This window comes from Coregonus clupeaformis, chromosome 11, assembly GCF_020615455.1.
Source record: "Coregonus clupeaformis isolate EN_2021a chromosome 11, ASM2061545v1, whole genome shotgun sequence".
Classification (NCBI taxonomy): domain Eukaryota; kingdom Metazoa; phylum Chordata; class Actinopteri; order Salmoniformes; family Salmonidae; genus Coregonus; species Coregonus clupeaformis.
In genome coordinates, this window is record NC_059202.1 from 20,587,719 (window position 1) to 20,615,297 (window position 27,579).

The 27,579-nt window shown below is 47.5% G+C and overlaps 1 protein-coding gene across 1 annotated transcript in view; it reads right to left on the reverse strand.

Annotated features, from left to right (window-relative positions):
• Positions 1-568: 568 nt before the first annotated feature.
• LOC121576513 (26S proteasome non-ATPase regulatory subunit 1) overlaps positions 569-27,579 on the reverse strand; it is an 80,007-nt gene continuing 52,996 nt past the window's right edge. Inside the window, exons 20-25 of the mRNA XM_041889712.2 lie at positions 17,312-17,481; positions 14,261-14,353; positions 13,855-13,941; positions 12,078-12,263; positions 7,728-7,892; positions 569-736 (exon numbers count right to left, since the gene is read on the reverse strand). Of these exons, the coding sequence (XP_041745646.1) occupies positions 7,746-7,892; positions 12,078-12,263; positions 13,855-13,941; positions 14,261-14,353; positions 17,312-17,481 (683 nt within the window). The 3' untranslated portion in view covers positions 569-736; positions 7,728-7,745. The remainder of the gene's footprint in view (positions 737-7,727; positions 7,893-12,077; positions 12,264-13,854; positions 13,942-14,260; positions 14,354-17,311; positions 17,482-27,579) is intronic.

The window sequence follows — 27,579 nt, forward strand, 5'->3', positions numbered from 1 at the left end:
TCATGTGAACTCTCATCTTTTCCCCAGATGGCAGTGGAATAAAGAGGGCACATTTTAACAGCAGCCACTCAATAAACACTAACGACCTTAAAGTATTAAGAACAGTTGCTTCTAATGTTAAATATCAAACGTTGCCTCCATACCCCCAACTGGCATTCCACAGGCTTTCATAAACATCCAAAACCAACTGGGGAAACAAACACCATGTGCCACTTAAACTCAATTTGAAACAGCCTCATCTAGTTCGACGTCGGTCTTCCCGTCAACAAGTGTTAACGGTTCGCACTTTGCAGCCAAAGACTAAAACCTCTGTCTGCGTTTACGCTCCTTCAAATCTGACATGTACGTCTAAGCGTGGGTCAGTATGTCCTTGTGCATTCAATGTGAGTGTGTGTTCAAGCCATGGGTATGGTAAGGACACAGTGTGATAGGGAGACTGTTCACTGTGTTTTGTGTAAGATAGACTGGGCAGAATAATTGCAGGCTGAGAGAATATAAACCATCTTAAATGTGTAGGATTAGGGGGATTACGCTATATACACACAGGAACAAAAATAAGCACACATGCTCCACTTTTTTTTATTTATTGTACTGACAGAAAATGATAGCATTTAACAAGAGAATGTAAAAGGGGGCCGGGACTGGGAAGGAACGTGTAAAATAAGTAGGGAGGAGGGGAGACAGAGGTGCATTCTGGGATGTGAAGTTTCTTCCTGTAGAAGCCTGGTAACGCCACCTGTGGAACAAAAAGGACAGAGCGGTTAGGATACCACCTGACCAGGCTCTGTGTTTGATCACAAAACACCCCTAATTCATTGCTTCTTTTTACAATAAAGTTTTTTTAATTTGGCATATCTATATTCAAATTAACTTTTAATTTTTATAACTTAAAGACTGTCATTAAAGTAACTGTCCAGTAAAAATCTTACTTTTAAAAGTCATATTCTGTTAACTCGTACCCAAATAATGTTGTTGACCAAAGCATAAATTGCATAAAAAATAAACACTTTAAAAAACCCACCTCAAACTTGTATATCAGATCGTTTAAAAAATGCTTGCCATTTCCTCATAGAGTATGATGTCCTCCTCCTGAGGAGGATGAGCCGGCCAATCAGCAGTTTACTGACATGAATATTTTTAATTGCAGGTATACGCCCACACCATTCTGTTGTTTGGGTACGCCCACACCATTCTGTTGTTTGGGTACGCCCACGCCATTCTGTTGTTTGGGTACGCCCACACCATTCAACACAGAAAAGCTGCTTTTTAACATACTCAATTACAATTTTTTGGTAGGAAAACTATTTCACCTAGAACTCTGGAAACATTGGACAGTTACTTTAAGAGATGTATTTTTATATTGACCACACTGGTGTGTTTTTTGAAATCATCTTATTCGCAGAGCATTTCTAATCCAAAAGGGCATGACACTATCTAATGGTATCTTGTTTAACATACATCATGTATGTACAACCCTTCATGGGAGGAAATGAGGAACAACACAACGGCCGAAAACGACAAAGCAATCTAGCTGGGCTCTCTACGCTGTACAGATGGAGGGTTTGGCGATGGCAGCATTGTTTACATTCCCAAGGCACTGATGGACATGAACCAGGTTAGGCATGGGAACAGGACTCCCGAAGACCTGCACTGTACCGTCACCTCTCTCTCTGAACCATCAATGTCGCATAGCTACTCTGAGGCTGTTGCCTGTATAATTACAAGGTGACGCTGAATATTCAGGCAGTTTGATTTTGAAAAGTTTTGAGTTCTCGGAATGGTCACTGGCTGGGGATACAACGGGGTTGTGGTTTAATTTTTTATTTTTTTTACCACTATGACCCATCTACACCATTTGCTCAACAAAACCTGTTTCTAAGCTGAAAGATTCTCTTTCAGCTATACTGAGTGCAATCGAGCTCGAAAGGTAAAAAAGCCTATTCTTGACATAACACATTTTCCTAACCAGGGCGGACCTGATTGGAACCTGTCCAAGGTCCTGCTCTATTCTCTCCTCTTAGCTCAAAATCGCCTTTCAGCTCTGCTGAATGCCGACCGAGCTCAAAGAGTTGGAAAACGTGCTATAATATGTCTCTTCTAATAAAAGCGGATTTATGACCCTGGTCACAATCCTGCTTTCTTTCTCTGTTTCCTTCTCAAGATCTCCCTTCAGCTACGCTGAGTACAGATCGAGCCAAAGAGTTAGAAGACATATCCAACAGATAGAAACGAATAAAAGGAGACGGTGTCACCCAAGACGCCGCTCTACCAATATCCACTACCTCTGTACCTCTGAAGAGGGCAGTAGAAGCTGCTACTCCACGAGTGGAGTGCGCTTTAACACCCTGAGGCGGTTGTTGCCCCGCCGCCTCGTACGCCGTCTCAATGCCTTCACAAAGCCAATGAGACAATCGCTGTTTTGAAAGTGGTCTACCCAATGCAGCCGCACCGTGACACACAAACAGCTGAGGCGATGACCTAATCGCTGCTGTGCTCTCAACGTAACACGCCAAAGCGCGTACTGGGCACAAACAATGAATCTTTTTCTCACTCCTCTCCCCTTGGGGAGGGGGATAAAAAGCCCACAATTCCACGGTCTGTGATCTATATGCACTGTTAATAACCTTCAGCACAAATGCCGGGTTGGGACGTAACACCGCTCTGCTGAAAACGCCATTAATGGCAAGGCAGTCGGGTCTCGTCGACAGTGCACTCAAATCACTGACCCGCTTAGCAGTAGTCAAGGCGAGCAACAGCGCCGTCTTGATAGACAGCATTTTGAAGGGTATTTGATTCAATGGCTCGAACGGCGCCTTACATAGCGCTTCGAGAACCAAAGCCAAATCCCATCGGGGCAGCGTAGCCCTAGTCATTGGCCTGACATAACACGTTTTCCTAACCAAGGCGGACCTGATTGGAACCTGTCCAAGGTCCTGCTCTGTCCTCTCCCTTTAGCTCGAAATCGCCTTTCAGCTCTGCTGAATGCCGACCGAGCTCAAAGAGTTGGAAAAAACGTGCCATAATATGTTTCTTCTAATAGAAGCGGATTTATGAACATGGTCACAATCCTGCTTTCTTTCTCTGTTTCCTTCTCAAGATCTCCCTTCAGCCACGCTGAGTACAGATCGAGCCAAAGAGTTAGAAGACATATCCAACAAATAGAAACGAATAAAAGGAGACTGTGTCACCCAAGACGCCGCTCTACAAATATCCATTACCTCTGAACCTCTGAAGAGGGCAGTAGAAGCTGCTACTCCACGAGTGGAGTGCGCTTTAACACCCTGAGGCGATTGTTGCCCCGCCGCCTCGTACGCCGGCTCAATGCCTTCACAAGGCCAATGAGGCAATCGCTGTTTTGAAAGTGGTCTACCCAATGCAGCCGCACCATGACACACAAACAGCTGAGGCGATGACCTAATCGCTACTGTGCACTCAATGTAACACGCCAAAGCGCTTACTGAGCACAACGGTAGTCAAGGCGAGCAACAGCGCCGTCTTGATAGACAGCATTTTGAGGGGTATTTGATTCAATGGCTCGAACGGCGACTTACATAGCGCTTCGAGAACTAAGGCCAAAACCCATCAGGGCAGCGTAGCTCTAGGCATTAGCCTAAGCCGTTGCATTCCCAATAAAAACGTTTCACCACTGTGTGATTGAACGTTAAACCCTTCGTGACCAGCTGAAAATGCCACTGCAACACTCGAATGGTGGATGGCGATTTCTGCTTATCAGACATAAACTTTCGGCCACGGGCAGTGCGCGAATGCGTCTCTTCCCAATGGCTGATCGTCCTGTTGTCTCAGGGAGAAACTTGACCACAGGGTGGGCTGCCGACATGAGACCCAAAAGTGACATGATCGATAGCGCCGTTACTGTGAAATTCGGACTACACTCCCTCAGGGCTAGTACCAATGCTGCCCTTCGAGGGTCCGAAATTCGCGCCCTCATCATTACAGTGTCTAGCTGTAGTCCCAGGTAGACTATCTGATGACTGGGCCAGGGTGCACTCCTTTTCCAATTCACAGCGAACCCCAGACGCGTGAGATGAATCACTGTCTGTGTCGTGTAAGTAAACGTCAGCTCTGCTGACGGGCGAGAACCCGCAGGTCGTCTAGGTAGGCTAATATCCTTATCCCTTGACAACGCAGCGGTTCCAATGCCGCCTCCACACATTTGGAAAACGTTCGAGGTGCCAGGGCGTACCCAACGGCATCCTCTTGAACTCGTACACCCCTCCTCTATGGCCCACGCCTCCGCTATTCCCCAGCACTGGGTTGGTGAAATAGCCCAAGGTGGGCCCCCCTTTTTTTTTTTTTTTTTTTTTTAAAAGGGAGAGGACCCATCAGCTCGTTCTGGGTGAATCGGGGGCTTTGATACGATGGTTACGACCGTAACTGCAGTAATCTTGCCCTCCGTGAACGCAGCACGGGTCTGAACTGCACTGTCTGAGGTACTGGCCTGAGACAGAGCGCTCTTCTTAGAAAGCGATTGCGTCATCATGTCATTGTCTGACTGAGACTGCAGCTTGGCATGAGACTTATCCTTTACAGAATTCAACAGAATCTGAAAGGCGTGATCTCTGACCGGTACCACACTGTGGTTCCACAATGCCTCTTTACTGTTCCTAAGCGGCTGTTCAACGACACACTCGATGTGTCGTGATCTGCGCTCAGAGCCATGGCATTGATACATTCAGAATAAGCCGGAGGCGTCAGTACCTAGGTTACACCTGTAACCCTGGTATTCCCGCTCTCCGTGAACGTCGCACGGGTCTGAACTGCGCTGACTGAGGCATTAGCCTGCAGCAAGGCGTCATTCCCGGCTAGCGGCTGCGTCTTCATGTCACATTGGGACCGAGACAGCTGCCTGCTGAATGTGAGGTATCCTTTGCGCCTGGGCGCGTTCAGGAGAAAGTGGGGGCGCCGATACACTGGGCACCTTCATGACCGTGGTAATCGGGCCCTTCTTGAACGCAGCATGGGTCTGGGTCGTACTAACAGAGACCTTGGTCTATGATAGTGCGCCACCCCCGATGTGGTTATTATCAGCGCGTTCTGCGAGAAACGGGGGCCGAAACGTGGTTATGCCCATAACCGTAGTAATCAGGCCCTCCGTGAACGCAGCACGGGTCTGAACTGCACTGTCTGAGGTACTGGCCTGAGACAGAGCGCTCTCCCCAGAAGCGATTGCGTCATCATGTCATTGTCTGACTGAGGCTGCCGCTTGGCATGAGACTTATCCTTTACAGAACTCAGCTGAAAAGTATGATCTCTGGCTGACACCACACGGTGGTGCCACAATGCCTCTTCACTGGTCTTATGCGGCTGTTCAACGACACACTCAATGTGTGGTGAGCTGCGCTCAGAGCCATGGGCATTGATACGTTCAGAATATACCGGAGGCGTCCATACCTTGGCTACCTTAGTAGCCCTGGTATTCCCGCTCTCCGTGAACGTTGCACGGGTCTGATCTGTACTGACTGAGGCATTAGCCTGCAGTAAGACGTCACTCCCGGCTAGCGGCTGCGCCTTCATGTCACATTGGGACAGAGGCAACTGCCTACTACGTGAAGACTTTACTACAGAGCTCCTAGGAGTCTGTAGTAAGAGATCTTCACTAGGTGAGCTAAGGCTGCGCCTTGCTACCTTTACCCCTTTCCTCTCCTGAGCACGCTCAGCTACACACTCTAAGTGGGTTGGGCTGCGCTCAAGATGGTGAGGGAGAAAACATAGAACGTGGAGTGTTCCGAACCTTATGGAATAATTGTCCTTCTTTTGACAATGTCAATGAGAACAATCTCTTTATTCACACAATGTAACAACACAGCCCTCTACACTCTGAACAGTGGAGTAGGGGGGGGAAAAAACAGTAGGCCCTCCTGCGAAACCCGCCGGGCCGTTCTCCGTCCTCTTCCCCTCGCCTCGTCAGATGTGCTTGCGCTTCTGGGAGGCCTTCTGGTACTGCCAAGCTGGTCTCGTGACAGCTTTTTCAGCTGGCGGGACTGTCGCTACCACAGTCGCTGCTGGGGGAGCCGAGCTCGCTCTCCTGCTGTCTGTGGTGTGCGTCTGTCGCCTGGCCCGACGCCTCACTGTAGTTCTGCTGGGGGCGTTGGAGATGGACGGTTTAGCTGGGGCTCTGCTGGACCTCATTGCTAGTGGCAAATGCTTGGCCAGGTGCCTCCTCTCCTCGTCCAGTCTGGCGATCCTCTCCGTCGCGTCCTTCACTGCGAGGCCAAAGAGGCCCTCGCTGGAGACGGGGGCGTTGAGTAGAGACGTTTTGTCGGTCTCCTTCATGGCCGTCATGGAAAGCCACAGGTGTCGTTCTGTGACCACGGAGGTGGCCATGGTCCTTCCTGCGCATATGGCAATCGCCTGCGTCAGGTGCAGAATGGCTCCAGAGATTCTGGAGGCCTCCTCCACTTCTTCACTGGTCATCTCCGACCTGCCCGTTGTGAGACGGGACAGAGAGGCCGCGAGGAGGGCGATATTGTTCGCCGCTGCTACGCTCTGGGCTCCCAGCATAAAAGATTTCTCAGCCAACTGGGCTGTAAATCTATCCTTTTGTGCTGGCAGAGTGGCCTTCTTGGAGGCTGACCAGGGACTCGACCCGGCACTAGGAACGCCGTCATGGCGCCCTCGAGCCTGGGGATTCCTCTAGTTGCCCACTCATATCCGCTCACTCTGGTGAAGGGGATATACGCTCTGGCCGGCGAACGCGCCGCCAGAGGTGCCCCCCCACGAACCCTCGACATACTTGCCGAGGGAGGGCAAGGCTGGAGCCAATGGCTCAGCTGCCCTCCTCGGCTTGGAGTAAGGGCCGCCCTCCATCAGGTCCACCTCCATAGGAAGGGGAGCTGGGGGCAGCGCAACCTCGAGTCGTGTGGCAGCCCTCTCAATGAGCCCGGGAAAGTCCGAGCGCAGAGAGGCTACCGCGAAGGACAGGGCTTCTGACGCAGCAGAGCCCATGTCGTCATCGCACAGGGACTCTTCTACCCTGGCGCTTTCAGAATGAAAGGGGGTTTTGAAGGTGGGCGCCAGAGGTCTGGATTGTCCCACTGGGATATCCGCCTCGGCGCCTTCCCTGTCATCCTCCGACGCCGCATCGTCCTCTGACCCCTCTGAAGCAGAGAGGAGTGAGGACATTACGTCCTCCAGAGGGACGTCCTTCAAAAAGAACGCCCGACGCTGCTGCCTCTCCTTAATAGGGAAGGAGGGCGCAGGAGGCGCAATTAGGAGGGTTGTCGAGACCATCCTCGGCGTGCTGCGGTCCCAAACACACGAAACAGAGGTCGTGGGGGTCCGCAGCAGCCATGGTGGAACACCGACACAGAGCCCTTAAAAGGGCCTTTGGGGGTGGGAAATTCCCAGGTGTGCTCATGGCGAAAGACGTTGACGGCTGGCAGTCAACGACGAAAATCTTTCAGAGTCTTCGTAAGGCTTCTTCAGTTCTAGTCCAGTCGCTGAAGATAATGGGAGACAGATTGATGGAACGGGGTTCCTTATATAGGGACACCTGTACTCCTATTGGCTGTAGGTGTGTGCATAATTTGTTTTCAGGCTGTTCTGCCCTAGGGCAGAGGGTAAACCACTAGGAGCATAGCTCCCCTATGGGGCGGAGCTCCACGATATAGAACTCACACTTTCAGAGTGAACCCATTACAAATTAGCTGCAAACCATCAATGGATCCAGATCCATCATTTGGTAAACACTGGTGCAGGACACATACCTTTTGCGTGGAGGGCGTTCACTCATCGACGTACTCGAAGGGCTCAGGGGCCTCGGGCTCCTGTTCCTCCTCCTCAATCTTGGGGCCATGGGCGGAGACGGGCTCCACCAGCTCCTCCTCTTCCTCGCTGGTGTCCTTCATGATAATAATGCCGCCGGTGTGGAGCTGGAGACAGATAGGGGACACGGACCAATGACATGAGCGACTGTAAGCTGTTCGACCAATGACATGAGCGACTGTAAGCTGTTCGACCAATGACATGAGGCGACTGTAAGCTGTTCGACCAATGACATGAGCGACTGTAAGCTGTTCGACCAATGACATGAGGCGACTGTAAGCTGTTCGACCAATGACATGAGCGACTGTAAGCTGTTCGACCAATGACATGAGCGACTGTAAGCTGTTCGACCAATGACATGAGCGACTGTAAGCTGTTCGACCAATAATGGGTGTCTTATTTTAATCTCTTTTTATCTTGTCTGCCTCCCCAACTGAGCGGTACCACCCATCAAACATCACCCGCCCCACAATAACCTCAATTCGACTTCAGAAAACACACTGCACCCCATGCTGTTTAATTCTCACTTACTCTCCACTGTCAACACTGACTAGCATGCTTATGCAACAGTTGGACACATTTAACAAGGCTTTACAGAAGGCTTATGTCCATGTAAACCTCTGAAACCGAGAAGTGAGGGACTGCAACAGGTCTTTATAATGCTGAAGCCGAGAAGTGAGGGACTGCAACAGGTCTTTATAATGCTGAAGCCGAGAAGTGAGGGACTGCAACAGGTCTTTATAATGCTGAAGCCGAGAAGTGAGGGACTGCAACAGGTCTTTATAATGCTGAAGCCGAGAAGTGAGGGACTGCAACAGGTCTTTATCATGCTGAAGCGGAGAGGAACTTTCAAAACACTACACAGACGTGGTGAGGGATTACACAGTGAAGAGATTTATCATGACGGCAAGAAAGCCCAGGTATTTGTTTTTGTGAGGATTTTGAGGGGATGGTTGCCTCATACTCTTATCACATTGCCCTTGCAGTGGTTGTACAGTACTGTACATCAAGCAGCTTGGTTATCACTGTACATCCCTTTTATAGATAAGGTTGTTACAGATATGGTCTGTTTTAGGTCCAGACTAAAGCATCAGGTATGGTGAGCACTGCCCAGACTAGATTCTTACTCCTACATTATCTACGCTGCGCAGCTAAGTAACACTAATCTACTCACAGACCACACTACAAGATCTTTGTCACAGTTGCTGTGTGCTCTGATTGGCTGAAATCGAATCGCCACAATTTGGTGGGAAGGTCAGTGGGAGGCATACCCTGGCCCCACAACAATGGTTCGCTTTATGTTAAGACACCACCTTAACAAATAATAATAATAAAATAATAATAATAAATAATTTAAAAGACAGCAAAGATCAAAAAGACTCCAGTGTCATATGATATGACCCATGATGCATTGCTCTCAGCTCGACGTGTGTTGATTTGACATGTAACCAAACGATACTGCTCTTTATAGGAGTGGGGATTAGGATAAGTGTGTGGGTGACTACATATCTCATGTTATTTACTGAGGAAAGCTGTCAACATTTTGCGCAGGACCAGAGTACAGTGGTTTATTGTCCGGCAACTTTAAGACTCAGCGGGTGACGATAGGGGCTGTGTGGATATAAAATATCTGGGCCAAAACCAACCAACTAGGGCTTATAACCTTGGTTGGAAAGATTCATAAAAGATGGCTGATAAAAGACGGCTTCATCGCTGGAGACAGAAACTAGGGGTGTGACATTTAAACTAATTTGGGATCATTAACTTAAAAAAAAAAAAACGCTAACCGAAATGTTTTATTTTTGTACAAATTTAAATCACAGTGCAGTTATCACAAAACTAAAACTACCACCAACAGGTCCGGATCATCATCATCATAAAGGCAAAAATAAATAAAACAAATATGTAACACAACAATGCTGTAAGTAGGACGAGATAAAAATCTTTAAACTTATTTGCCAAGGATACAGTACAATCGAAAGTATTCAGACCCCTTGACTTTTTCCACATTTTGTTACATTACAGCCTTATTCTAAAAATGATTAAATAAATAAAAATCCTCATCAATCTACACACGATACGCCATAATGACAAAGCAGAAACATCTTATTTACATAAGTATTCAGACCCTTTGCTATAAGACTCAAAATTGAGGTCAGGTGCATCTTGTTTCCATTGATCATCTTTGAGATGTTTCTACAACTTGATTGCAGTCCACCTGTGGTAAATTCAATTGATTGGACATGATTTGGAAAGGCACACACCTGTCTATATAAGGTCCAACAGTTGACAGTGCATGTCAGAGCAAAAATCAAGCCATGAGGTCGAAGGAATTGTCCGTAGAGCTCTGAGACAGGATTGTGTAGAGGCACAGATCTGGGGAAGGGTACCAAAACATTTCTGCACCATTGAAGGTTCCCAAGAACACAGTGGCCTCCATCATTCTTAAAATGGAAGCAGTTTGGAACCACCAAGACTCTTCCTAGAGCTGGCCGCCCGGACAAACTGAGCAATCGGGGGAGAACGGCCTTGGTCAGGGAGGAGACCAAGAACCCGATGGTCACTCTGACAGAGCTCCAGAGTTCCTCTGTGGATATGGGAGAACCTTCCAGAAGGACAACCATGTCTGCAGCACACCACCAATCAGGCCTTTATGGTAGAGTGGCCAGACGGAAGCCACTCCTCAGTAAAAGGGCACATGACAGCCCACTTGGAGTTTGCCAAAAAGTACCTAAAGGACAAACAAGATTCTCTGGTCTGATGAAACCAAGATTGAACTCTTTGGCCTGAATGCCAAGAGTTAACTCTGGAGGAAACCTGGCACCATCCCTATGAGGAAGCATGGTGGTGGCAGCGTCATGCTGTGGAGATGTTTTTCAGCGGCAAGGACTGTGAGACTAGTCAGGATCGAGGGAAAGAGATCCTTGATGAAAACCTGCTCCAGAGCGCTCAGGAACTCAGACTGGGGCGAAGGTTCACCTTCCAACAGGACAACGACCTTAAGCACACAGCCAAGACAACGCAGGAGTGGCTTCGGGACAAGTCTCTGAATGTCCTTGAGTGGCTCAGCCAGAGCCCAGACTTGAACCCGATCGAACATCTCTGGAGACCTGAAAATAGCTGTGCAGGGACAATCCCCATCCAACCTGACAGAGCTTGAGAGGATCTGCAGAGAAGAATGGGAGAAACTCCCCAAATACAGGTGTGCCATGCTTGTAGCGTCATACCCAAGAAGACTCGAGGCTGTAATCGCTGGCAAAGGTGCTTCAACAAAGTACTGAGTAAAAGGTCTTAATACTTATGTAAATGTGATATTTTAGTTTTATATTTTTTTATAAATTTGCAAACATTTCTAAAAACCTGTTTTTGCTTTGTCCTTATGGGGTATTGTGTATATATTGATAAGGGGAGAACACATTTAATCCATTTTAGAATAAGGCTGTAATGTAACAAAATGTGGAAACAGTCAAGGGGTCTGAATACTTTCCAAACGCACTGTATAAAGCGCTCTGCACGTCATCATCGTTAACAGTTGGGGAAATGGCAGAGAGTGAGACAGGGAAGCGACGGCAGGGAAGTCTTGTCTGGCAGTACTTTGAGAAGTTAAATCAGAAGGTGATGAAATGCAAACTTTGCGAGGTGGAATTGAGCTACAGTGGCAGTACAGGTGCAACGCTTAAAGGGAGGAACCGTGAGACCCAACCCGTTGCTGGCAGCAGTGCGATAAAAGGACGGAGTGAGAAAATCACAGCGCTGATTGCAGTTGATATGCGGCCATTGTCAAATGGTAGAGGATGTCGGCTTCACGGCCCTGATGGCATATCTAGAACCAGACTAAAAGATGACATGTCGAAAAACAGTGACGGCCCTGATGGAGAAATTGTACAATGAAGTACAAAGCGCGAGCTCTCAAACAACAACAGATTGTTGAACGTCTATGAACACGCCGTCGTACATCATTGCAACGAGCCATTACACTGATGAACAGTGGGACTGACAACCGAGAACATGGAGAGGAACACGACAGAGAAGCTAACACGGCATTAGTACCATCGTTGCTGAGTAGGTGGGGGACAGCAGTAAGGTAGCTAGCCAGGATGCGGTAGATTGAACTGCACTGCCCCCTAGCGGTCATATGCAGGACCATATCTGAATTGTGAATTCACGTCATTTAATGATTTTTATAACCCCAGTTCATAAAAAAAAAAAAAAAACGTTAATGTGTCACATTCCTACCAGATACACACTTAAAGTCACACACGTTCACAGACTCACACACCAACCGTACGTACCGGTTTGAAGGGCTGGTAGCGGCACGTCTCGGGCATGTTGAGCACTTTGAGCTGGGCGGGCATCACTCTGGCAGGGTTCTCCATCAGCTGGAAGCTGGGCTCAGGCTCCTTCTTCTTCTCCTTCTCCTTCTCTTTCTCTTTCTCCTTCTCCTCATCTTTCTTCTCCTTCTCAGCCTCCTGTACCTCCTGAGAGTCCAACAAACAATTTTGAGCGTTTCACCCCCCTTTTCCTGAGGAAAACCCACGACTCAGTGAGTCCGTAATAATAATAATAATAATAATAATAAGCCATTTAGCAGACGCTTTTATCCAAAGCGACTTACAGTCATGCGTGCATAAATTTTTTGTGTATGGGTGGTCCCGGGGATCGAACCCACTACCTTGGCGTTACAAGCGCCGTGCTCTACCAGCTGAGCTACAGAGGACCATGCATTGGGATGATAAAATAGATGGTCGACGGCAGTAAGCGTCACCCCCGGAATAAAGTGTGCCTTCATTTCACACGTTTCCTGACACAACCAAAAGCTTAATCTCTGGAAGATGTGTTTATCTTGAGATGGGTGATACACTCCTTATCGGTTGTCTTGCACTTGGTGGCCATGCATGTGTTAGGCTCTCCCTGCCTCCTATCTGTCCCCTGCCCAGGCCTCTACCATGCATGTGTGGAACCGGCTGTTACCACAATGCCCTGTACCATCTGACGCTAGGCTGAAAACTGGACCATAGCGGTGCAATGACTCGTATCAGCACTCCTGTTTGTCTACGTGTGTATTTTCACTAAAACAAACACACTCCCACACAGTGTTTGTGTGAGAGAATGAAACAAATCTCCACTGTCCAATGCCTTTGGTTAAACTAACACACTGATATAACCGAGGGCTAAAATACTCCCCCTTCTCGTTAACCTCGATGACGCCAAGCCCAATCAATCAAACTCAGCCGATCCAACTTCGCCTGAGATCGCAGAGCCATCCCTCAACGAGGACGTGAAATCTAGCACGGTGGACACCATCAAACATAGCGATAACGCCCAGCAGTCGACGTCCCACTGAAAGGAATACTGGCGCTGGGCTGACAGGGGCTGTCGGTGATGTTGTGTATTCCAGCTGTGTGCTTCATGGGTAACTTGGTCACATCAGTGGAGAGGGGCTGTGGGACCTTGCCAGGGCTGACAGATAGCTGCTCCTTAAAGGGATAGTTCACTCACATTTCCTGAGAACTGCTCCTTAAAGGGATAGTTCACTTACATTTCCTGATAACTGCTCCTTAAAGGGATAGTTCACTTACATTTCCTGAGAACTGCTCCTTAAAGGGATAGTTCACTTACATTTCCTGAGAACTGCTCCTTAAAGGGATAGTTCACTCACATTTCCTGAGAACTGCTCCTTAAAGGGATAGTTCACTCACATTTCCTGAGAACTGCTCCTTAAAGGGATAGTTCACTTACATTTCCTGAGAACTGCTACTTTAAAGGGACAGAACTATCAGTGACGGAAGCTGCAGACTGCAGAGGCCGGGACGTATCGGAGACTGTTGTTAAGGTCTGTGAACCATTAGCACCTCACAACCAATTACACGGATCATTCCTCAATAGGCTTTTCAATATGAGCAGAGCTCTGTTTGGGACAGGGGCTACAAGATTCTTGCTTGAGGAAGGTTAAAAACATCTACATAGAAAGCAACAAAAAAAACACACACAAAAAAAAAAAAAAACATTTGAAAGTGTTCTCTATGGGGCTGGCAGACCTCTAATAAAGGATGTGTTCACATCACTCACCACTTCCATCTTTTCTTCCTCTTTCTCTTTCTTCTCCTTCTCCTTCTTCTTAGCTTTGGCTGTGATGGAGAGAACAGCAGTAGACACCTGTAATGGAGGAAGAGAGAGAGACTAAATGAAGGGAGTACTGCAAAAAATAGCCCGTTTTTTTTATTACAATATTAAAACGTTCCCATGTTCTAAAATGAGCCAAGACTCGGGCTGAGTAGCCAAAATAACATGGTCTCAGACTGACAACGTGGAAATGAAATGATGAGAGTTCAAAAAGGGACTCTTAATAACAAAACCCTCCAAGAAATTGATCTTGGCTGAGGTCACTTCATTCAGGATGACCGTGAGTAGCAGCGAATGTGACTTCAGTCGATCAAAACAGGGTGACGTCATGTCACTACTGGGGGACTCTCACCTTCTCCTTCTCTTTCTCCTTGGGCACCTCCAGGGCCGGAGGGTAGGCGAAGGTGGAGGGCTTGCAGTTGGAGCGGTACTGCACCTTGGGCATCTGGACGGGAAAGACAACAGTGTGGTGGTCAAACATCAATAATAAGCAACAGTAGCAAAGTCCGGGCCCAGCACCCTATGAAAAGTGATGTTCTGTTTAACTTATTCATACGCCCTAAGGAAATCAATGGTGTTATCCTCCACGGGATCGGTGTCCCGTATACGGGACGGTTGAGCTAACGTGCGCTAATGTGATTAGCATGACTGTTGTAAGTAACAGGAAACTTTCCAGGTCATAGACATGTCTTAAATGGGCAGAAAGCTTAAATTCTTGTTAATCTAACTGCACTGTCCAATTTACAGTAGCTATTACAGTGAAAAAATACCATGCTATTGTTTGAGGAGAGTGCACAACAACAGAACTTATCATGGCAACTGGTTTGATACATTCACCTATGAAGGTAAATAATGTACTTGCATTCAGTAATCTTGCTCTGATTTGTCATCCTAAGGGTCCCAGAGATAAAACGTAGCATAGTTTTGTATGATAAAATCCATTTTTATATTAAAATGTAGGAACTGGGTTCTACAGTTTGAACCCCTGCTGTCTCTGGCTCCACACCCACCCCGCCCGGCCATCTAGATGTGTGAAAGTTAGTGTAAAAGCTAATGATCCATCATTTATGACATTCCTGGGAGTGTGTAAACTTACATTTTGTATTACCATATCATTTTTGTATGTTCTCTATAGTTATGTACTTGAAAAGGTATCAATTGACCAATTCGGCACATTTGGGCAGACTTGATACAAAATAGTCCAGTATTGTAATGCTTCACTGGATCAATCTGAAACTTTGCACACACACACTGCTGCCATCTAGTGGCCAACATTTAAATTGCGCCTAAACTGCAATATTATATTGTGGCTTTTCTCTTGCATTTCAAAGATGGAAAAAATAAAATAATAGAAAACGCTTTTTTGTTTTGTTTGTATTATCTTTTACCAGATCTAATGTGTTACATTCTCCTACATTCATTTCACATTTCCACAAACTTCAAAGTGTTTCCTTTCAAATGGTATCAAGAATATGCATATCCTTGCTTCAGGTCCTGAGCTACAGGCAGTTAGATTTGGGTATGTCATTTTAGGCGAAAAAAAAAAGGGTCAGATCCTTAAGAGGTTATATTTCCCACCACTGACCAGAGGCGCTTTCATTTAGTTTAATGTTGCGTCATAACTCACTTTTTAATTTAACAGTCTTTTTAATAAAAAAAAATCACTTTATTTCACAAAAATAACTCTAAATATATTTTCTATCATTTATTTCCCTGAGCCTCCTTTTGCCATTGAAATGCTCAGTCTGATCGTGTGGGAGTGTTGATACAAATTTTAATATATTTACATACACAGCCCTGATTGGCGGATAGGATCGTCTAGACTCTGTTCTAGAGCCTACCCGCTTAGCCCATCAAAGTAGGAGGATTCATATGCAAATCTACTAAGCTAATCATACGGAACTGTTTAAAGATTGTCATACCAAGGATAATTTAGCTATTTCATTTGGAATTTTAGGACCCATTTAGGTATCAAAAATATATATAAAAACATTATTTGATGAAACATTGAATTTGGCCTTACTGCTATTAGCACATAGAAATGCATTGAATAACAGACTCATACATGGAAAAACAGATAGTCCAAAAATACATCTAAAGGAAGTTTGTTTTAAAGTGTCTGTCCCATATCTGAGAGATATAAGATCAGGACACATGTAACCCTTTCTTTGGGGCATTAAACTACTTCCATATATACTTCCTTTCATTTTTTAAACTGGCACCGGACTATCTTCAGATGAGCCTTGTGGGCATCCTAGAGCAAAAACAATCGTGTTCGTGAGAGTCATCTTTCCATAGAGTCATATTAGTTTCTAGGCCAAACCGTTCGGACGCTACAGACATTTGTGAGAAGACCGATTTTCGGGGTGGGAATGGCCAGGCTGCATTGGGTTGGAATGGCATGGATACAGTGTCTTGCAAAAGTAATGGACATACACAAAATAGTCCTAATTGGTGAAGTGAAATGAAAAAAATTACATATTTCAAAAAATTCAAAAAAATAAATAACGGAAAAGTGGTGCGTATATATGTATTCACCCCCTGTGCTACGAATCCGCTAAATAAGATCTGGTGCAACCAATTACCTTCAGAAGTCACATAATTAGTTAAATAAAGTCCACCTGTGTGCAATCTAAGTGTCACATGATCTCAGTACATATACACCTGTTCTGAAAGGCCCCGGAGTCTGCAACACCACTAAGCAAGGGGCACCACCAAGCAAGCGGCACCATGAAGACCAAGGAGCTCTCCAAACAGGTCAGGGACAAAGTTGTGGAGAAGTACAGATCAGGGTTGGGTTATAAAAAAATATCCGAAACGTTTAACATCCCACCATTAAATCGATTATTAAAAAATGGAAAGAATATGGCACCACAACAAACCTGCCAAGAGAGGGCCGCCCACCAAAACTCACGGACCAGGCAAGGAGGGCATTAATCAGAGAGGCAACAAAGACACCAAAGATAACCGCAAAGCTCCACAGCGGAGATTGGAGTATTTGTCCATAGGACCACTTTAAGCCGTACACCCCACAGAGCTGGGCTTTACAGAAGAGTGGCCAGAAAAAATAAATATATTTTGCATCTTCAAAGTGGTAGGCATGTTGTGTAAATCAAATGATACAAACCCCCGAAAAATCCATTTTAATTCCAGGTTGTAAGGCAACAAAATAGGAAAAATGGAAAGGGGGGTGAATACTTTTGCAAGCCAGTGGGGTTGGAATGGCATGGATACAGTGGGGTGGGAATGGCATGGATACAGTGGGGTGGGAATGGCATGGATACAGTGGGGTGGGAATGGCATGGATACAGTGGGGTGGGAATGGCATGGATACAGAGGGGCTGGAATGGCATGGATACAGTGGTGTTGGAATGGCATGGATACAGTGGGGTGGGATGTTTACCTTGAGGTCCTTGTTGAGTCCGATGATGGCGGTGGGGGTGAAGGCCAGGGAGAGGAAGTGGGAGAGAGGGAACCAGAACCAGAACTGGGTGAACACCAGCAGGCCCACCACTGACGGCATGTGGGTGTGGCCCGTCCTTGACTGCAGGGAGATGGTGACGTTACGGCCACCTGCACACACAGGAAGCAGGGAAGTAGAGAGTTTTGACATTTCACTTTGATATGTATTGCTTCCATTATGACGCTCAAATCTCCTTTTATAACTTTGGTACCTATTATGGCATTATATGATGCTCTGGCGGTCCCTCTACTCTCATGCTTATAAAGATAAAGGCTGCGTCCATAATGGCCCACCATTCCCTTCATAGTGTACTACTTTTGACCAGAGCTTTGGCTAAAAATATTACACTATAAAGGGAGTAGGGTGCCATTAGGGACACACCCACAAACAAAAAGTGAATAGTGAGGAGGGGGTTAAACTAGGAGGGGGTTAAACTAGGAGGGGGTTAAACTAGGAGGGGGTTAAACTAGGAGGGGGTTAAACTAGGAGGGGGTTAAACTAGGAGGGGGTTAAACTAGGAGGGGGTTAAACTAGGAGGGGGTTAAACTAGGAGGGGGTTAAACTAGGAGGGGGTTAAACTAGGAGGGGTTAAACTAGGAGGGGTTAAACTAGGAGGGGGTTAAACTAGGAGGGGTTAAACTAGGAGGGGGTTAAACTAGGAGGGGTTAAACTAGGAGGGGATTAAACTAGGAGGGGTTAAACTAGGAGGGGATTAAACTAGGAGGGGTTAAACTAGGAGGGGGTTAAACTAGGAGGGGGTTAAACTAGGAGGGGGTTAAACTAGGAGGGGGTTAAACTAGGAGGGGGTTAAACTAGGAGGGGGTTAAACTAGGAGGGGGTTAAACTAGGAGGGGGTTAAACTAGGAGGGTTAAACTAGGAGGGGGTTAAACTAGGAGGGGGTTAAACTAGGAGGGGTTAAACTAGGAGGGGGTTAAACTAGGAGGGGGTTAAACTAGGAGGGGGTTAAACTAGGAGGGGGTTAAACTAGGAGGGGGGTTAAACTAGGAGGGGGTTAAACTAGGAGGGGTTAAACTAGGAGGGGTTAAACTAGGAGGGGGTTAAACTAGGAGGGGGTTAAACTAGGAGGGGGTTAACCAGGAGGGTGTTTCTTCTAGGGGGTAGATCAGCTTTAATATTGCAGATAGATTGTAACTTCCATCAATGTAATTGTCTGCATCACTTCCAATCCCCCATATGATTTTTTTTTTTCTTCTCGCATATACATACATACACACACACACAGTGTCCACAACCTCAAACAGTCACAATCCAAACTTCACTATGGCCAAGACCAAAGAGCTGTCAAAGACTGGGAAGACTGAATCTGCAATAGGTAAGCAGCTTGGTTTGAAGAAATCAACTGTGGGAGCAATTATTAGGAAATGGAAGACATACAAGACCACTGATAATCTCCCTCGATCTGGGGCTCCACGCAAGATCTCACCCCGTGGGGTCAAAATGATCACAAGAACGGTGAGCAAAAAATCCCAGAACCACACGGGGGGACCTAGTGAATGACCTGCAGAGAGCTCGGTGAAAACGGTGAGGAATCAGCCCAGAACTACACGGCAGGATCTTGTCAATGATCTCAAGCCAGCTGGGACCATAGTCACCAAGACAACAATTGGTAACACACTACGCCGTGAAGGACTGAAATCCTGCAGCGCCCGCAAGGTCCCCCTGCTCAAGAAAGGCCATATACAGGGCCGTCTGAAGTTTGCCAATGAACATCTGAATGCTTCAGAGGAGAACTGGATGAAAGTGTTGTGGTCAGATGAGACCAAAATTGAGCTCTTTGGCATCAACTCAACTCGCCGTGTTTGGAGGAGGAGGAATGCTGCCTATGACCCCCAAGAACACCATCCCCACCGTCAAACATGGAGGTGGAAACATTATGCTTTGGGGGTGTTTTTCTGCTAAGGGGACAGGACAACTTCACCGCATCAAAGGGACGATGGACGGGGCCATGTACCGTCAAATCTTGGGTGAGAACCTCCTTCCCTCAGCCAGGGCATTGAAAATGGGTCGTGGGTGGGTATTCCAGCATGACAATGACCCAAAACACACGGCCAAGGTAACAAAGGAGTGGCTCAAGAAGAAGCACATTAAGGTCCTGGAGTGGCCTGGCCAGTCTCCAGACCTTAATCCCATAGAAAATCTGTGGAGGGAGCTGAAGGTTCGAGTTGCCAAACGTCAGCCTCGAAACCTTCATGACTTATAGAAGATCTGCAAAGAGGAGTGGAACAAAATCCCTCCTGAGATGTGTGCAAACTTGGTGGCCAACTACAAGAAACGTCTGACCTCTGTGATTGCCAACAAGGGTTTTGCCACCAAGTACTAAGTCATGTTTTGCAGAGGGGTCAAATACTTATTTCCCTCATTAAAATGCAAATCAATTTATAACATTTTTGACATGCGTTTTTCTGGATTTTTTTGTTGTTATTCTGTCTCTCACTGTTCAAATAAACCTACCATTAAAATTATAGACTGATCATGTCTTTGTCAGTGGGCAAACGTACAAAATCAGCAGGGGATCAAATACTTTTTTCCCTCACTGTATATATATATATACACATCCTTTGAAAATATATATATTTCCCTTTATTACTTTACAACCGCACAATGCCTTCCCTAATTGGAGTAAACTAGTGAACAACAATGCTTGGGCCTCTACTTCATGCTTATACATACTATATAAATTTTATGGACACAGTCAATAATTATATTTTGTTTGTTTTTACTCCTGAACTTCCTCTGGTATGCTTCTATATGCCATATCTTTCTAACTGTGCTCTTAACTAACTAACTAACTAACTAAACTGACAAAGCCACCCATTTCACTAAATCAGCGTGATTACTCCTAATCCCAGGTTAAGGGCCTCACTAACATTTCCATTAATCATTTATGACATTTTAGCTTAACGAGATTAAAAAAGGGAACAAAAGGCCAGTAAAACAATGATCTGGCGTGTCTAGTGTGAGATAATAAAGCCTTTTTCCAGCGCAGCGCGTGGTGTGTAATCAGTGGGTCAAGGGCTAGGGTGCAGAGGTAGAACAATAGACCTTCTTTGCCCTCTGGGAGAAGACGAAGGGAGCGAGGGAGTGGGAGGAAGAGAGGTGCGGAGGAGTGACACGATGGATGGAAAAAGTAGGGGGATCGGAATCAGTGTCGGGAAACGGGGAGGTCATTCCCCAATCCTCATACAAATATTTTAAAAACAACAGCTACTAAAGAGGAACCCTTTGATTAGAAATACATTATTACAGCTGGAAATTGTTCCAATGTGAAATCAGATCAGAAAATGGTGGTTGAATCACAGGCTGTTTTCTCGGCACATCAGCACAGTTGACTTTTTTTTAAAGGTAATTACAGTGATGACTTGTGGGTCATTTGATTACTTGATTTTGACGGCTGAAATGGCCTCCTAATGCCCCGAACAAATGGATTTACTGGTCGCCAGAGTGACTCACAGATTCTAGTTGCTGCGCCACAATGAGAGCACAAACTTCTCTTAAAACTTGAGACGCGGCTTGACAGCAGTGTGCAATGTACTAGGGGGGAAGGAGGGGTATCCTCGGTTTTTGTCAGCCTCCTTTATGGCAGTTTAATTTTTATTCCTGGGGAAGAGGACATCCTTTCCCAGAATCCATAAGGTGTTATGAAATTCCTAGATCAACTAGCATTTTTCCGTGGTGGCATAAGATCCTTCGGCACGACAGAGCAGAGGGATTTCTGTCGCTCTGGATAAGAATGTCTACTAAATGATAAATCAAATAGATTTTTTAAAGGCTATAAAAAAGGGGCCTTGAGAACTGAACACATTCACTGAGTGTACAAAACATTAGGAACACCGGCTGCTCTTTCCGTGACAGACTGACCAAGTGAAAGCCATGATATTTTATTGATGTCACTTGTTAAATCCACATCAAATCATTGTGGATGAAGGGAAGGAGACCGGTTAAAGAAGGATTTTTAAGCCTTGAGACATGGATTGTGTATGTGTGCCATTCAGAGGGTGAATGGGCAAGACAAAAGATTTAAGTGACTTTGAACGGGCTATAGTAGTAGGTGCCAGGCTCACCGGTTTGTGTCAAGAACTGCAACACTGCTGGGGTTTTCACGCTCAACAGTTTCCCGTGTGTATCAAGAATGGTCCACCACCCAAAGGACATCCAAACAACTTGACACAACTGTGGGAAGCATTGGATTCAACATTGGCCAGCATCCCTGTGGAACGCTTTTGACACCTAGTAGAGTCCATGCCCCAACAAACTGAGGTTGTTCTGAGGGCAAAGGGTATTAGGAAGGTGTTCCTAATGTTTTGTCCACTCAGTGTATAAAAGACAGACACTGAAAAGCTTCACATTTAGGAGCATGTACTAAGAAGTGTATTGTTTCTAGACATGAAAGAATGAGGGAACGTCTGGAGAGAGAAAGAGAAAGGGAACGTCTGGAGAGAGAAAGAGAGAGGGAACGTCTGGCGAGAGAGAGAGAGAGAGAGAGAGAGAGAGAACGTCTGGCGAGAGAGAGAGAGGGAACGTCTGGCGAGAAAGAGAGAGAACGTCTGGAGAGAGAGGGGGAACGTCTGGAGAGAGAGAGGGGGGAACGTCTGGAGAGAGAGAGGGGGAACGTCTGGAGAGAGAGAGGGGGAAACGTCTGGAGAGAGAGAGGGGGAACGTCTGGAGAGAGAGAGGGGGAACGTCTGGAAAGAGAGAGGGGGAACGTCTGGAGAGAGAGAGGGGGAACGTCTGGAGAGAGAGAGGGGAACGTCTGGAGAGAGAGAGGGGGAAACGTCTGAGAGAGAGAGGGGGAACGTCTGAGAGAGAGAGAGGGGGAAACGTCTGGAGAGAGAGAGGGGGGAACGTCTGGAGAGAGAGAGGGGGAACGTCTGAGAGAGAGAGGGGGAACGTCTGGAGAGAGAGAGGGGGAAACGTCTGGAGAGAGAGAGGGGGAACGTCTGAGAGAGAGAGGGGGAACGTCTGAGAGAGAGAGGGGGAACGTCTGGAGAGAGAGAGGGGGAACGTCTGAGAGAGAGAGGGGGAACGTCTGGAGAGAGAGAGGGGGAACGCTCTGGAGAGAGAGAGGGGGAACGTCTGGAGAGAGAGAGGGGGAACGTCTGAGAGAGAGAGAGGGGGAACGTCTGGAGAGAGAGGGGGGGAACGTCTGGAGAGAGAGAGGGGGAACGTCTGGAGAGAGAGGGGGAACGTCTGGAGAGAGAGAGGGGGAACGTCTGGAGAGAGAGAGGGGGAACGTCTGGAGAGAGAGAGGGGGAACGTCTGGAGAGAGAGAGGGGGAACGTCTGGAGAGAGAGGGGGAACGTCTGGAGAGAGAGAGGGGGGAACGTCTGGAGAGAGAGGGGGGAACGTCTGAGAGAGAGAGGGAACGTCTGGAGAGAGAGAGGGGGAAACGTCTGGAGAGAGAGAGGGGGAACGTCTGGAGAGAGAGAGGGGGAACGTCTGAGAGAGAGAGAGGGGAAACGTCTGGAGAGAGAGGGGGAACGTCTGAGAGAGAGAGGGGGAACGTCTGGAGAGAGAGAGGGGGGAACATCTGGAGAGAGAGAGGGGGAACGTCTGGAGAGAGAGAGGGGGGGAAACGTCTGGAGAGAGAGGGGGGAACGTCTGGAGAGAGAGAGGGGGAACGTCTGGAGAGAGAGGGGGGAACGTCTGGAGAGAGAGGGGGAAACGTCTGGAGAGAGAGAGGGGGGAACGTCTGGAGAGAGAGGGGGAACGTCTGGAGAGAGAGGGGGGAAACGTCTGGAGAGAGAGGGGGGAACGTCTGGAGACAGAGGGGGAGAGAGAGGGGGGAACGTCTGGAGAGAGAGAACGTCTGGAGAGAGAGGGGGAAACGTCTGAGAGAGAGAGGGGGAAACGTCTGGAGAGAGAGAGGGGGAACGTCTGGAGAGAGAGAGGGGGGAACGTCTGGAGAGAGAGAGGGGGGAACGTCTGGAGAGAGAGAGGGGGAACGTCTGGAGAGAGAGAGGGGGAACGTCTGGAGAGAGAGGGGGGAACGTCTGGAGAGAGAGAGAAATGGAGAGAGAACGTCTGGAGAGAGAGAGAACGTCTGGAGAGAGAGAGAGAACGTCTGGAGAGAGAACGTCTGGAGAGAGAGAGAGAGAACGTCTGGAGAGAGAGAAAGAGAGAACGTCTGGAGAGAGAGAAAGAGAGAACGTCTGGAGAGAGAGAAAGAGAGAACGTCTGGAGAGAGAGAAAGAGAGAACGTCTGGAGAGAGAGAAAGAGAGAACGTCTGGAGAGAGAGAAAGAGAGAACGTCTGGAGAGAGAGAAAGAGAGAACGTCTGGAGAGAGAGAAAGAGAGAACGTCTGGAGAGAGAGAAAGAGAGAACGTCTGGAGAGAGAGAGAGAAAACGTCTGGAGAGAGAGAGAAAACGTCTGGAGAGAGAGAGAGAGAAAACGTCTGGAGAGAGAGAGAGAGAAAACGTCTGGAGAGAGAGAGAGAAAACGTCTGGAGAGAGAGAGAGAAAACGTCTGGAGAGAAAGAGAAAACGTCTGGAGAGAGAGAAAACGTCTGGAGAGAGAGAAAACGTCTGGAGAGAGAGAGAAAACGTCTGGAGAGAGAGAGAAAACGTCTGGAGAGAGAGAGAGAGAGAACGTCTGGAGAGAGAGAGAAAACGTCTGGAGAGAGAGAGAAAACGTCTGGAGAGAGAGAGAGAGAACGTCTGGAGAGAGAGAGAGAGAGAACGTCTGGAGAGAGAGAGAAAACGTCTGGAGAGAGAGAGAACGTCTGGAGAGAGAGAGAACGTCTGGAGAGAGAGAGAACGAGAGAACGTCTGGAGAGAGAGAGAACGTCTGGAGAGAGAGAGAACGTCTGGAGAGAGAGCGAACGTCTGGAGAGAGAGAGCGAACGTCTGGAGAGAGAGAGAACGTCTGGAGAGAGAGAAAGAAAACGTCTGGAGAGAGAGAAAGAAAACGTCTGGAGAGAGAGAGAGAAAACGTCTGGAGAGAGAGAGAAAATGTCTGGAGAGAGAGAGAAAACGTCTGGAGAGAGAGAGAGAAAACGTCTGGAGAGAGAGAGAGAGAACGTCTGGAGAGAGAGAGAGAGAGAACGTCTGGAGAGAGAGAGAGAGAACGTCTGGAGAGAGAGAGAGAGAACGTCTGGAGAGAGAGCGAACGTCTGGAGAGAGAGAGAGAACGTCTGGAGAGAGAGAGAGAACGTCTGGAGAGAGAAAACCTCTGGAGAGAGAGAGAAAACGTCTGGAGAGAGAGAGAAAACGTCTGAGAGAGAGAGAAAACGTCTGGAGAGAGAGAAAACGTCTGGAGAGAGAGAAAACGTCTGGAGAGAGAGAACGTCTGGAGAGAGAGAAAGAGAGAACGTCTGGAGAGAGAGAGAACGTCTGGAGAGAGAGAAAGAAAATGTCTGGAGAGAGAGAGAGAAAACGTCTGGAGAGAGAGAGAGAAAACGTCTGGAGAGAGAGAGAGAAAACGTCTGGAGAGAGAGAGAGAAAACGTCTGGAGAGAGAGAGAGAAAACGTCTGGAGAGAGAGAGAGAGAGAAAACGTCTGGAGAGAGGGGGGGAACGTCTGGAGAGAGGGGGGGAACGTCTGGAGAGAGAGAGAGAGGGGGGAACGTCTGGAGAGAGAGAGAACGTCTGGAGAGAGAGAAAGAGAGAACGTCTGAGAGAGAGAGAGAGAGAGGGGGAACTTCTGGAGAGAGAGAGAGAGAGAGGGGGGAACTTCTGGAGAGAGAGAGAGGGGGGAACTTCTGGAGAGAGAGAGAGAGAGAGGGGGGGAACGTCTGAGAGAGAGAGAGAGAGAGAGAGAGAGAGAGAGAGAGAGAGAGAGAGAGAGAGGGGGAACGTCGAGAGAGAGAGAGAGGGGGGAACGTCTGGAGAGAGAGGGGGGGAACGTCTGGAGAGAAAGAGAGCGAGAACGTCTGGAGAGAGAGCGAGAACGTCTGGAGAGAGAGCGAGAATGTCTGGAGAGAGAGCGAGTCGTCTGGAGAGAGAGAGAGGGAACGTCTGGAGAGAGAGAGTGGGAACGTCTGGAGAGAGAGAGAGAGAACGTCTGGAGAGAGAGAGAGAACGTCTGGAGAGAGAGAGAGAGAACGTCTGGAGAGAGAGAGAGAGAGAGAGAGAACGTCTGAGAGAGAGAGAGAGAGAGAGAGGGGGGAACGTCTGGAGAGAGAGAGAGGGGGTAACGTCTGGAGAGAGAGAGAGAGAGGGGGTAACGTCTGGAGAGAGAGAGAGAGGGGGGAAAGTCTGGAGAGAGAGAGAGGGAGGGAACGTCTGGAGAGGGAGAGAGGGAGGGAACGTCTGGAGAGAGAGAGAGGGAGGGAACGTCTGGAGAGAGAGAGAGGGAGGGAACGTCTGGAGAGAGAGAGAGGGAGGGAACGTCTGGAGAGAGAGAGAGGGAGGGAACGTCTGGAGAGAGAGAGAGGGGGGGAACGTCTGGAGAGAGAGAGAGGGAGGGAACGTCTGGAGAGAGAGAGAGGGAGGGAACGTCTGGAGAGAGAGAGAGGGAGGGAAACGTCTGGAGAGAGAGAGAGGGAGGGAACGTCTGGAGAGAGAGAGAGGGAGGGAACGTCTGGAGAGAGAGAGAGGGAGGGAACGTCTGGAGAGAGAGAGAGAGGGAGGGAACGTCTGGAGAGAGAGAGGGGGAGGGAACGTCTGGAGAGAGAGAGGGGGAGGGAACGTCTGGAGAGAGAGAGAGGGAGGGAACGTCTGGAGAGAGAGAGAGGGAGGGAGGGAACGTCTGGAGAGAGAGAGAGGGAGGGAACGTCTGGAGAGAGAGAGAGAGGGAGGGAAACGTCTGGAGAGAGAGAGAGAGAGGGAGGGAACGTCTGGAGAGAGAGAGAGGGAGGGAACGTCTGGAGCGAGAGAGAGGGAGGGAACGTCTGGAGAGAGAGAGAGAGGGAGGGAAACGTCTGGAGAGAGAGAGAGGGAGGGAAACGTCTGGAGCGAGAGAGAGGAGGGAAACGTCTGGAGAGAGAGAGAGGGAGGGAACGTCTGGAGAGAGAGAGAGGGAGGGAACGTCTGGAGAGAGAGAGAGGGAGGGAACGTCTGGAGAGAGAGAGAGGGAACGTCTGGAGAGAGAGAGAGAGATCAAAAAAAAATACGGAATATAATGATATTCCAAAAAAGGTCCGGAAATCAGGATGACAAATATAAATTCTATTTGGAAACAGTTCTATTAGAACACACCAAAAATTACACGTATCTAGGACTAAATATCAGCAACACATGTAGCTTTCACATGGCTGTGAATGAGCTGAGAGACAAAGCAAGAGCATTCTACGCCATTAAAAGGAATATTAAAATCGAAATTCCAATTAGAATCTGGCTCAAAATGTTCCAATCAGTTATAGAACCAATTGTATGGGGCCGCTCTCTAATACCGAATTTACCAAATGGGACAAACATCCAATCGAAATACTGCATGCAGAGTTTTGCAAGACTGTATTTCAAGTGCAAAGAAAAACTCCAATAACGCATGTAGAGCAGAATTGGGCCAATACCCCCTCCTTATTCTAATAGAAAAAAGAGCCATCAAATTTTACAACCATCTAAAAACAAGTGATCCCAAAACATTCCATCACACAGCTCTACTATGTCAAGAGATGAAACAAGAGAAGAGTCCCCTCAGCCAGCTGGTTCTGAGGCTCAGTTCACTAATCAAAACCAACCTCATAGAGCCTCAGGACAGCACTCAGAAAATCTGGCCCAACCAAATCATCACAAAGCAAAAAGAAAAATATATCACTTATTGGAAAGACACCACAAAAAATCAAAGTAAACTTCAATGCTATTTGGCTCTAAACAGACAGTACATGGTGGCAGACTATCTGACGACTGTGACTGATAGAAAACTGAGGAAAACAATGACTAGGTACAGACTAAGTCAGCACAGTCTGGCTATAGAGACCGGTCGTCACAGGCAAACCTGGCTGCAAAGAGAGGACAGGCTGCACTCACTCTGCCCCCATGGAGAGGTAGAGACAGAGCTGCATTTCCTATTACACTGTGACAAATACTCAGACCTAAGATAATCTTTCTTTGCCAAAATTATCATTCAGTACCTAGAATTTGAAACTATAAAAGAGGAAGAAAAAAATCAAATATTTATTGGGTGAAAAGCCAAAATGTGCAATTTTGGCAGCCAAATATGTGTCCTCCTGCTACAACCTGAGGGACAGCCAGTGAAAAGTGTAATGTAATGTCAATAATATTTCCTATTTGTTTTGGCTTTCATACC